Here is a 10,980-nt window from a genome sequence, read left to right on the forward strand (position 1 = left end):
TCCTTCTGGCAGCGCTCTGATTTTCAGGCAGTATGTAACGTTCTTCAGACATCTTTCATTTGTGATTGTCACATTTCTCTATTCAATATTTACTGTCAGACATTTGAGTTTAATAACTTTCCATATTGACGGTTATGTAAAAAAAGAAAAAAAATGCAATTATATAACATGATCTGTACCACCATATTAAGCATAAAATTGCCATAAAATATCCAAATAGTATGAAACTGTGAATGTGAGTATTTGTAGTATTTTTAATTTGCTTATTTTCAAGTAATTAATTATTTGCAATTGCATTGATACTTCCAACCAGACACTTTTCCTATGTTTATGAACCGTTTGGCTTTTCATACTGCCTCTGCCTCCTCCCACTGCTAGGACCATGGCTGTAAATTTAGCATCCTGAATATCCTCAGGAGAAAACACATGACCTGCTTTTTAAACATAAGCCCATTTTACCTTTAATTTAATTAGTTGAACTCCAAATATAAAATAAAAATAAATAAAATGTACAAACATAAGATATAAAAGTTTATTAAATGACAGATATTTTGACAAAATCAGTGTATGTCACATGATAGGAAATAAAATAGCATTTCTGATTAATATTTTTATTAAACAGTTTCTCAGATGTTTAAATGACTTGAACCTAATGTGTGAAATACATTTTCAAGTTGGAACATGACATTTTTCCCACTAGAATTTAACACTGTCAAAGATTTAATGTGTCAATTTTGACCCAGTTTAAGAATCTAAGGATTTAAATCAGTATATTTAATGAAGTAATTGTTCACAGTGGCAGGGGTTTCTTTTATTAAACATTTTCTTTTAATAAATCAGGACATACTTCACATTTTTCATTAAGTGGCAATCGGGGATTTCATCATCTGTCAAATCTATACATATTAGTGTGTTTTAATAACAACAACAACATACATTCTCTCACATTTAAAGCCAGTTCACACCCAGAGCACCCAGCACTAAATACAACAATTTAGTACAAATACAGCAACTCTGTCACTCTGCATTAACTGGGTGACTTCTATTCTTTTCCTTATAGAAGTGATACTGGTGAAGTTCACATATGGCCGCAGGAGGAGTCTTCATCTGTTCTGACTGTCTGTGCCACTTCCTGAAACTGAGCACATACATCATTATACGCTTTACTTATGTCTCTGTGAATGAGCGTCTCTGTGATATTTAGCTGTTATTTGAATTTACAGGCAGGATTAATGTCAGAGAAAATTAATCTTAAACACTTACTGACCAAACAGATACAAGAATGAAAAGAACAATTAAAAGAACAGCGCTCAAGTGAAATGAACTCACCAGTGTTCAAGAGCAGACCCCATCGTTGCTGTAATCTCTGCCTCTGTGCCTCTATAACCTCCACATCCTCAGGCGGCGGAGGATCCAGAGGTCCGAGCGATGGAGCAGAAGCCCCAGAAAGAGAGGCTCCTGTAGCCTTCACCATGTCTCTATCACAGCCCTATGGATGGATGGATGGATGGGTAGAAAAATCAAATAAATCCTACATTGATGTCTCCTTTTACGTGAACATATCTAGTTTTCTGGTTGACGTTATCTGCAGGATAGTGCTCCGGTGTACCAGACTGGCACCATTTTTAGTTTTGAGATATGCATAAATTTTACTCATTTTACTTATTACTCATTATAACCTATACACATGCTTTATAATAATTCAACTAAATAACATATCCAATTAAAATAAACTGCCTTTAAATTGAGTTGCAAGATGTACTAGCAGCTAATCGTTGAGTCACTGTTTATATAATGTGTATGGGTTCCTTTCAAAAAGTGAGAGTTCTATGCCTTACTGCAGCATACCTTGAGCAGAGCGAGTGTTGTGCCCTGTGCTACTCCCTGCAGCAGGCTGGTGAGCTGTGCCCACACACGCACCTCCAACCCACCACTGCCCTCTTCCACGACCTGCAGTACTAGGCCTGGATTGAACTCATATGCTAAGGGCAGGAGCAGACCCAACACTGCGGCCATGACACTTGCACTGGAGAACACATCCTGGAGGAAGCAGAATTAGAGATTTTTATTGTGCTATTCCAGGCTAAATTCTGTCTTTGCCATGGAATGCCTGTCCTTCTAAAGAATGATCATCAATAGAAATAAATGGACAAGCAAAACAAGAAACATATAGATACAGTGATAGAAAGAGAGGATCGCTGCAGATAACTTTGACTATTACATTTTCAATTACATTAAATAATGATTATGTTCTTGATATATTACTATAAGCTGCATGATATATGAAATCTCAATAATATAAATCTCTAACAGCTTTTAATAGTATAATAACACACACCTTGTTGAGACACACAGGCACATGATAGAGAGACTTCACTCCTTCAGGCTCTTTTCTGCAGATCTGCACCAAAAGCACTGACCTGTAGAAGTCAAAGTTTTTTTTTCAGTTCTAAAGGTAAACATCTTTGTTAGACTAAAGTCTCTCTGAACATGACAAACACACAGTGGAAGGAAAATGAAATCCCACCCATCTGTAGTGTCCACTGGAACGTCATCATCCCCCACAAACAGCAACAAAATCCTGAAAGAAAGCAGACATACAGAACAGTGAACAGCACATAGATTTCTGTAAAGTTACTGTCAGTTTCTCCCAAAAATATGAACAGATTAAACACGTTATTCTCGTACATCCAGAAAGCTTTACAGTTCATACCGCTCAGACAGTGAGTTTTTGGCATGTTCCACAGCACATTTCAGAGATATAAACACATCAGGCACTGTGACCAAGCCGTTCCGAACCTGCCGATGACACAGTATTAGCATCTAAACACACACATGTACACTGTATCTTGTCTTAGTTGCATCTTATTTTTCTGCTACTATGTCCAAGTTTTTTTAAGTAGTAAAAACACAACCTTGTTAAGTAAATGTATATAATGACATATAAAATGAAATAAAAAAATTAAGGAGGCAAGAGGCATGTGTATAACATTTAATTACCTATACATGTAGATATTATTATATCTCAGCTTTCATCAACTTTATCAAATTTCTAGGTTATGCATATAGATTAGAACCATTATACCTCTTTGTTCTTAACTTTCTCCAAAAGTGAAATAACATCCTGGATGCACTGTAAGGACTTCTCATCAGTCACGTCCTGAAAGTGTTTATTCCTATTAGCAGAAAAAATTGTCAAGTTCTACATACCTGGTAAAAAAAATACTTCTTCATATATCACTGTTGCTGTGGAGTTGAATATTTCAATGATGCTGATATCTTTAATATTCTGAATATCTTTTGAAAGCAGGCCAAATACTCAACAAGAGAAGATCATAGGAGATAGAAAGAGGAAGTGTCTGTACAGCTCATGAAGGGAGTTTTGGTTTCATACAAAGGTCAAAATTAATTATGGATTTCTTTTATATGTTATTTTAATATAATTGTAGTAATAGTATTATATATTATTCTATTGTAGTCTATATAATCTATTTTCTATGACCACTGGCAGGTGAAGTGAATAATCTCCTCATCATGGCACCTGTTAGTGGGTGGGATATATTAGGCAGCAAGTGAACATTTTGTCCTCAAAGTTGATGTGTTAGGGCCAAATTGTGATGATTAGGGACAACTGGATCACAGCATCTCCAAAACTGCAGCTCTTCTGGGGTGTTCCCAGTCTGCAGTAGTCACTATCTATCAAAAGTGGTCCAAGGAAAGAACAGTGGTGAAGCGGCAACAGGGTCATGGGCGGCCAAGGCTCATTAATGCACATGGGGAGCGAAGGATGGCCCGTGTGGTTGCTGAAGAAGTTAATGCTGGTTCTGATAGAAAGGTGTCAAAATACACAGTGCATCGCAGTCCGTTGCGTATGGGGCTGCATAGCCGCAGACCAGGCAGGGTACCCATGCTGACCCCTGTGCACCACCAAAAGTGGTAACAGTAGGCAAGGGAGCATCAGAACTGGACCATGGAGCAATGAAAAAGGTGGCCTGGTCTTTTACATCACGTGAATGACCGGGTGCGTGTGTGTCGCTTACCTGTGGAACACATGGAACCAGGATGCACTATGGAAAGAAGGCACACCCATGGAGGCAGTGTCATGCTTTGGGCAATGTTCTGCTGGGAAACCTTGGGTCCTGTCATCCATGTGGATGTTACTTTGACACTCATGTACACCCTTTCATGGAAACAGTATTCCCCGACGTCTGTGGCCTCTTTTAGCAGGATAATGCACTGTTCCACAAAGCAAAATGGTTCAGGAATGGTTTGATGAGCACAACAATGAGTTTTAGGTGTTGACTTGGCCTCCAAATTCACCAGATCTCAATCCATCTGTGGGATGCTCTGGACAAAGTCAGATCCATGGAAGCCCCACCTTGACTTAAAGGATCTGATGCTAATATTTTGGTGCCAGATAGCATAGCACATCTTCAGGGATCTAGTGGAGTCCATGCCTCGACGTATCAGGACAGCGAAAGGGCGACCAATATATATATATATATATATATAGCAACTATAGTGGCATGCAGTGACCTCTGCTCAGCAGGTCTGTAGCCCTGAGAGAGAATATCTATCAAAAGGATAAACTTTCTATAAATAACCTGATTTTCTCTGCCTCCTCAATGTACTTTGGTGATTTTTCAGCCAGGCGCTGACAAGCCTCTGGTAGCGAGTCCTCCAGTTCTTTAGGGATCAGTGCAGCCGTGTGCACAGGAGGTGCATCTCTAGGTAAAGGTTCAGGCCAGACAAGATGTTCATTCGTCTCCTCTTCCTGCTGTTCATCTTTCTCCTCCACTCTGCAGCGCTTGGTGCTTGGCTCCAAGACAGGGCTGACTAATAATCATATTAAACATATATGTTATTACCATGTTTTATCTGCTACTACTACTACTCATCTGAGATAAGATTCAAAACATTCGCAATATAAGATTTTATTGTTCGCTGTACAAAGTTACACATCTAGTTAAAGTTCAAACTGATCAGTCAGAGACAAGGTTTATTTTTAACACTGAATACACTAAGTAAGCTTTTCACCTATTTGTTAAACTCCTAGTGTGTGTCAATTGAATCACTTATACTTATATACACTCACTGGCCACTATATTACGAACACCATATTAATACGGGGTAATACGGTCATCCTACATTACACTAATTATAAATTGGGTTCTTTTACCCATGTGTTTGAGACAGCCCCACTTCCTCTGGTGAGCAGCTCGAACATTATGAATAGACTCCAGAGCACTGCAGAGGGAGAAGGTACGTAAAAATACGCACACAGAACATGTACAATGCTATTCCATACACATGCAGCTAAACACACCTGTGACACGGTGGACCAACATCATTCAGCACTGGTGTGGGATCTCCAAGCAGAGTTTGGACAGTCTGACAAACTGACTGCGCAAGAGACGTCAGGTTGTATCCTCCCTAATACACAGAAAAGGAATTATTACATACCACTCGATGAACACAAACACAAGCATGATTTTAGGGTTACAGCAGTGTACCTGCCTCCAAGACAACACACAACCTGCCCCCAGCCAGAGACATCAGCAGGTGGGTAAGGTGGCCAAAAATCTCTGGAGAAGCAGACATGTGACCCTGGTAAAAACACAATCATACACAACCGGCATCTTCAAGAGAAGTTTCACACTTTAGGACAGCCTTTTTTCAGCTGTGGACTCCTGGCATTATGTAAACCGCCACTTAATAATCATATATAACAATGATAACATACTATAAAATGTATAACAACATATTGTAAAAAGTCATTTATGCATAGATCTTGTTCCTAAAATATTTAAAAGATGTAAAAGTGGTAGTTTTTTTTAAATATTTCTAAATATACTTTACAAACATTTTTAAGCATGTTACATTTCAGAAAAGCAAAAAAAAAAATTATAATTTTTGTATTATCATTATTATTACTGTATTAATTCTTTTTATTAACATATATGTTAGACATGCACACTCACAGCTCTCTCACTGCAAAGAGATTAGTTTATAAACCTAGATAAAGCCCGAGATAAAACTCATTCATATGATCAGTGGTGTTTATGGAATGAAATAAACTGGAATTATTATTGACCTCTGGATCTCCGATGGCAGAATCAAACCCTGCACAGACAAACACCAGCTCAGGATCAAACTGAAACAACATGATACAAGTTCAAGAGTTTTACTACTGCATCTACTGTATACAAGCACTAAAATTTCTGAGCCTGGAAGTTTTACAAAGACCTATAATAGCTACCTCATATGCGATGGGCAGGAGAATATGGAAAAAAGCTGCGAGGTAGTCACTGTTGGACATTCCCACCTGGGGACAAAAAACAAGGAATATAAGAAACTAAAATAAATTTACTGGTCGCAGATATACTCAGTGTCCTCATGACAGCTAATAACTTCTGTTAGACTAATTATTTGCTTTATTCAATACAAAGTCAGTAAAAATATGTTGACAACTAATCCACACTAAATGAGTACATGTGAATTTGTTTTCAGACAAATTGTTCACTGCTAATTGGAAAGGGACAATTTCTATTGTATATGTGTATTGTAATGACTGAGATAAAGTTTAGAATGTGAGCGCATTTACCTCCAGGTAAAAACCAATAGGCTTAAAATGTATTGTGGAATGGGCCTGACACTGAGAGCAGTACCTTATTCCAAGGCAGGTTGATGTTAAAGCCAGATCCTTTGCCCTTCCCCACCCTGTCGTAGTCAGACACAGCAAGGTTGGGCCAGAAACGTTGGTGCTCATAGCGATGCCATGAGAAATACAGTACACTGTGAGACAAGAAGTGAAAGAAAAACAGTGGAACACAGCCAATAGGACAAAGTGCTTGGTTTGACCTTCACTCCTTGTTTTGGTAAAAACATGCTTACCTGGAATCCTCTTCAAAGCAGTACTGCACTCCCTGTCCATGATGAATATCCCAATCCACAATTAACACCCTGAATACAAGAAAACCACTTCAGGCTACAGAACGAGGCACATTTCCAGTAACAATAGCTGATGCCTTTTGATCTGTAATTGTATACTCTACTCCATACCTGTTGAGGTTGTAGTGTTTCTTGGCATAGAGGGTAGCTATGGCCACATTGTTGAACACACAGAAACCACTGGCTTCACTCCGCTGGCTGTGATGACCAGGGGGCCTGAACACAATACAGGACAGGATAACAAAGAATTGTGAAAAAATTACAGCACTATTTGGGTAAAAGCACAAACAAATATATCTGAATGTACTTAAAATAAATCTTAAATCGTCAAGTGGATATGTAGATAAGACAGAAAATATTTTAGGTAGTTTTTATTAAACTGAAAGGACTTTCATTATGGTCACAAATAACTCAAATGATTGTGATATATAATGCACGGAATTCCAGCCTTGATGCTCACCTCACAAGCGCAATCCCGTTCCTCACGTTTCCAGTCATAACGTTATCCACTAGCTGCAGTGCCGCACCAACAGCCAGCTTAGCACAGTGGTAGATATTCTACAAATATAACAATGATCATGAGTATAATTATGTCAACCAACAGCAACAACAAAAAATAAAGTTTTATGGCTGCTGGTGTCCTGTAGGCTTACGGGATGAAAATAAACATCACCATACTGCTGAGTGAAGGTGAGCAGATCCTCCAAGGTCATGTACGGGGTTTGTTTCACAGCTTCAAGATATTCTTTACTGCACAGGGAATGCAAAAAAAACAAGCAGTCTTTATACTGTGCATCACTTGTAGGTGCAAATAACAGCCATCAAACATCTATTGTTTCATACACAAGGCGACAGAAATCACAGACCTGTATCCTGACGAGACTAAATCTATCAGACGACCACTGAGTTTGGTGAAATCAGCCATATAAGAAGGTGCTAATAAATCCACTAAGGAGCAAGTGTACATGAACACAGGACCCCACACCAATGTAAACGGTTTGTTTTCAACGAACCTTCCTTCGTCTTGTGATCTCTGATATACAAATATACATTAACAGAATATGCATATAAGTATATTTCAAGGCTACTTATTATAAACTACTTATATAACTTATATTACAAATATTTGGTAACACCTATTGTTAATCATCTTGTTAGTTATCTAGGGAAGCTTTTCACAGCTTTTTATCAGTAGCATTATATACAATGTGGAGAAGATTCCACACACAGTTCATGAGTCTACCTGTGAACCAGCAGGATTTCCTCATCAGTGGCTTGGCGAGTGGGAACACCAACACATCTCCTGTCCAAACCCTTGCACTTCAGCGCATCATAGCTGACTGTTAACCGCTCAGGAACCTCGATCTTACAAACTGGACTGCAGACAACAGACCATAAAGGATTTAAGGCGTCTCTGAAACAACATTTTGCAAAACTACACACATGAATGAAATCCCACTTACTCAGTCCAGAGAAGTTTGTACCGAGTCATTTCCTCATCGTAGATCAATCCAGTTCCAGACATAATAGTAAAACTGGTTTCTGTGGCGCTACTACAGTGTAAAGAATGACTGAAAGGAGTCAAAGAAAAAGTTGATCACTTACAAACAATTGATAACTATGTTACTGACGTCACTCTTGTCCGTGTCAGAAGAACAAAACACTTCGAAACACAGTATCGGTGTTTGATTCGTTCTGCCATGAACACGTGACCAAAGATGGCTGAGGATTCTCATAGGCACACATCCACATGACTGATTTAGGGAAACTGGTGCACTTCATCCTACTGACCACCAGATGTCACTAGCAGCGTGTTGCAAAAAAAAACTAAATAATTAACGATTAAAGTGCAATTAACCCAAGTAATGAACTTATAACACTATACAAGTGCAACAATTAAAACTGGCACAATGAAATGAAACACAATAATCTGATATTGAATCTGAAATGAAGCCCAAATATCTGATTAAGAAACACATACATGACTCGGACACACATCTAGAGGACATAAAACCTACCAAATTTTTTAAAAAGCCCCCCCCCACACCCCCCCCCAAGTTAGTTGGGACCCAAATTAGTCCCAAGTCAGTTACTCTTTTTTAATCTTTAGACTTAATAAAGGGACATTTTGTTCTTTCCAACAAATACAATTTAGTAAATATTGAGCTTGTAAACATGAGGGTTCATCTCAGACGTGGTGTTTTAAGTTTTAAGGGTGGGTATGCAAGACAGAAATTTCCCTCATGCACAAGGGAGCATCCGAAAGATCAACAACATACAAGACAGAAATTTGAGCCCCCTTTTTACTGTGTGTGTGTTTGGAATAACAGATTCTTCTAAATCCTCCTTTGACATTTCACTCATTTGCAAAATGAGACCAAATGTCTCTGACATCTGCCCCAGATTTTCAAATCTGGTGTTAAGTTCACTGCTTATGGTGTCAATGATTACATAAAACACTGTTTGTTTGAAATGAAGTAGGGCGTCCAGGTGCCCTGGTTTACCAGCGCTCACTTCATCGTGAAATGTTTTGCACTTTCTGTTGCACTTCTGTGCAAACTCTGCAGAGGCATTACATTCATTCGCTAAAAGACGAACATCTGTCACAGCCTTTTCAAACCCTTCCTCTCTGTACTGGGAAAAGAACTTTTTCAGGTTGTCAATCAGCAAAACAGCTGTATCCAGCGAAATGTCGGCAGATTGGATGGCGGTGCTGGCGTGTGATTTCAGTTAGCATGTCATTCCAAATTACAAGACAAGTAATAAATTCCATAGTTTGGATTTTATTAGACAGTGCATGTGCCTCTGAAGGTGCTGAACTGTACTCCTGACAGGTGTTTCTTTCCATCCATCATGTTATTTTTTCTGTGTTTAACATCACACATGCTGTATTTTGAATTGACGAGAGTGTGCTCATGTTCACTTCTCACTTTCTATAATTTTTTTATTTTATTTTTAAATTTTATTTGGGCCCATATGCCCAGCATACTCTGTATCCCCCATAACAGTGCCCCCTGCCTGCTCTAATGCAGTAGTTTAATTCTAATTTAATTTTAATAATTGACAGTGAATAGTCATATCTAACTGGTGTAATACATAATGTATAATGTAATAAAACACCCATAAAACATAGAAAGTGACTATATTGATCATGTTAAAATGAATTATATTTAATAATTAATGTTAACATCATCTCTCAAATGTAAACAGACAGACAGGCAACATGGTAAGAAACATACTGGTATTTATACTAACTTACATTATCTTAATAACTTTAATTATTAATATGTAATTGATTCACCAACATAGCAAATTTGGACTTAAATTTGGATCATCAGCTACATTATTGAATTGGAATGAGAACAATGCTTTTTGTTTAGGTCAGTACAGACATGTGGTGGGTTAAAAAGAAACTTCCCATTCTAGCATCTTGCTACAACTCTTCCTGTCAATGACCATAGAAGATTTGTAACTCTGCAGTTCCACCGACAACATTATAAAAACAGAGTCAGAGCTACAGGTGCTCTCATTTGACATGTTTGCAAGAACAAAAAGGTTAGTGAAAGTGTAAACCAAGTGTTACCACCTCCTTTTGGGTTGCATTTCCGTTTGTTGGATTGTTCTGAAAAGTGTGCTAAAAAGTCCCCGAGATTCCACCTCACACATACACATCGACTTTTACCTTCATATTCGCAAATGCTGTCACAGATTTTCAAAACTGTGGTTTGATTCATTTGACAAGCCCTGATTTGTATTAAATTGCCATAAAAATGTAATATGGAACAACAAAATAGATTTTAAATGTTCATTTCATTTTGTAAAGAAAAACTATTCTTCTCTATAGATTCAACCAATCATTTGCATCTAATTGACAACACTGAAATATGGCACCAGAGTATTGAGATCATAAAATGTTAATGCCTTTTGTGAACATGTAGGGTTTTTTTTCCTTTTCCTAATGTTTAAATTTCTTAATATGTTAACACACCAAATGGTATCATTTCAGCTGTTTAAATTTATTGTGTTAAC

General features: G+C 37.9%; 1 protein-coding gene across 2 annotated transcripts; it reads right to left on the reverse strand.

Moving 5' to 3' along the window:
* Positions 1-535: 535 nt before the first annotated feature.
* On the reverse strand, positions 536-8,725 carry hdac10 (histone deacetylase 10). 2 transcript variants are annotated; one of them, XM_058408919.1, is made up of 20 exons: positions 8,415-8,725; positions 8,195-8,329; positions 7,605-7,701; positions 7,412-7,509; positions 7,063-7,167; positions 6,895-6,963; positions 6,669-6,795; positions 6,260-6,325; positions 6,095-6,154; positions 5,514-5,607; positions 5,327-5,429; positions 5,180-5,247; positions 4,605-4,836; positions 3,086-3,176; positions 2,714-2,799; positions 2,528-2,581; positions 2,339-2,420; positions 1,849-2,040; positions 1,330-1,489; positions 536-1,138 (listed from the first exon to the last, which is right to left on the reverse strand). In XM_058408919.1, the coding sequence occupies exons 1-20, from the start codon at positions 8,474-8,476 to the stop codon at positions 1,104-1,106; spliced, it is 2,016 nt and encodes a 671-aa protein (XP_058264902.1). In that variant the 5' UTR covers positions 8,477-8,725; the 3' UTR covers positions 536-1,103. The 2 variants fall into 2 exon arrangements, with proteins under 2 accessions (XP_058264902.1, XP_058264903.1); XM_058408920.1 differs by lacking the exon at positions 8,415-8,725 and adding an exon at positions 7,818-7,984.
* Positions 8,726-10,980: the final 2,255 nt, after the last annotated feature.

Source organism: Hemibagrus wyckioides, linkage group LG14 (genome assembly GCF_019097595.1).
Source record: "Hemibagrus wyckioides isolate EC202008001 linkage group LG14, SWU_Hwy_1.0, whole genome shotgun sequence".
Classification (NCBI taxonomy): domain Eukaryota; kingdom Metazoa; phylum Chordata; class Actinopteri; order Siluriformes; family Bagridae; genus Hemibagrus; species Hemibagrus wyckioides.

Coding starts and splice junctions, on each gene's coding strand:
- hdac10 (XM_058408919.1), bottom strand. CDS start 8,476: ATGTCTGGAACTGGATTGATCTACGATGAGGAAATGACTCGGTACAAA. Junction 6,964..7,062: donor AAACACTACAACCTCAACAG/GTATGGAGTAGA, acceptor TCTTGTATTCAG/GGTGTTAATTGTGGATTGGG. Junction 3,177..4,604: donor GAGGAGGCAGAGAAAATCAG/GTTATTTATAGA, acceptor TTCTGCTAATAG/GAATAAACACTTTCAGGACG.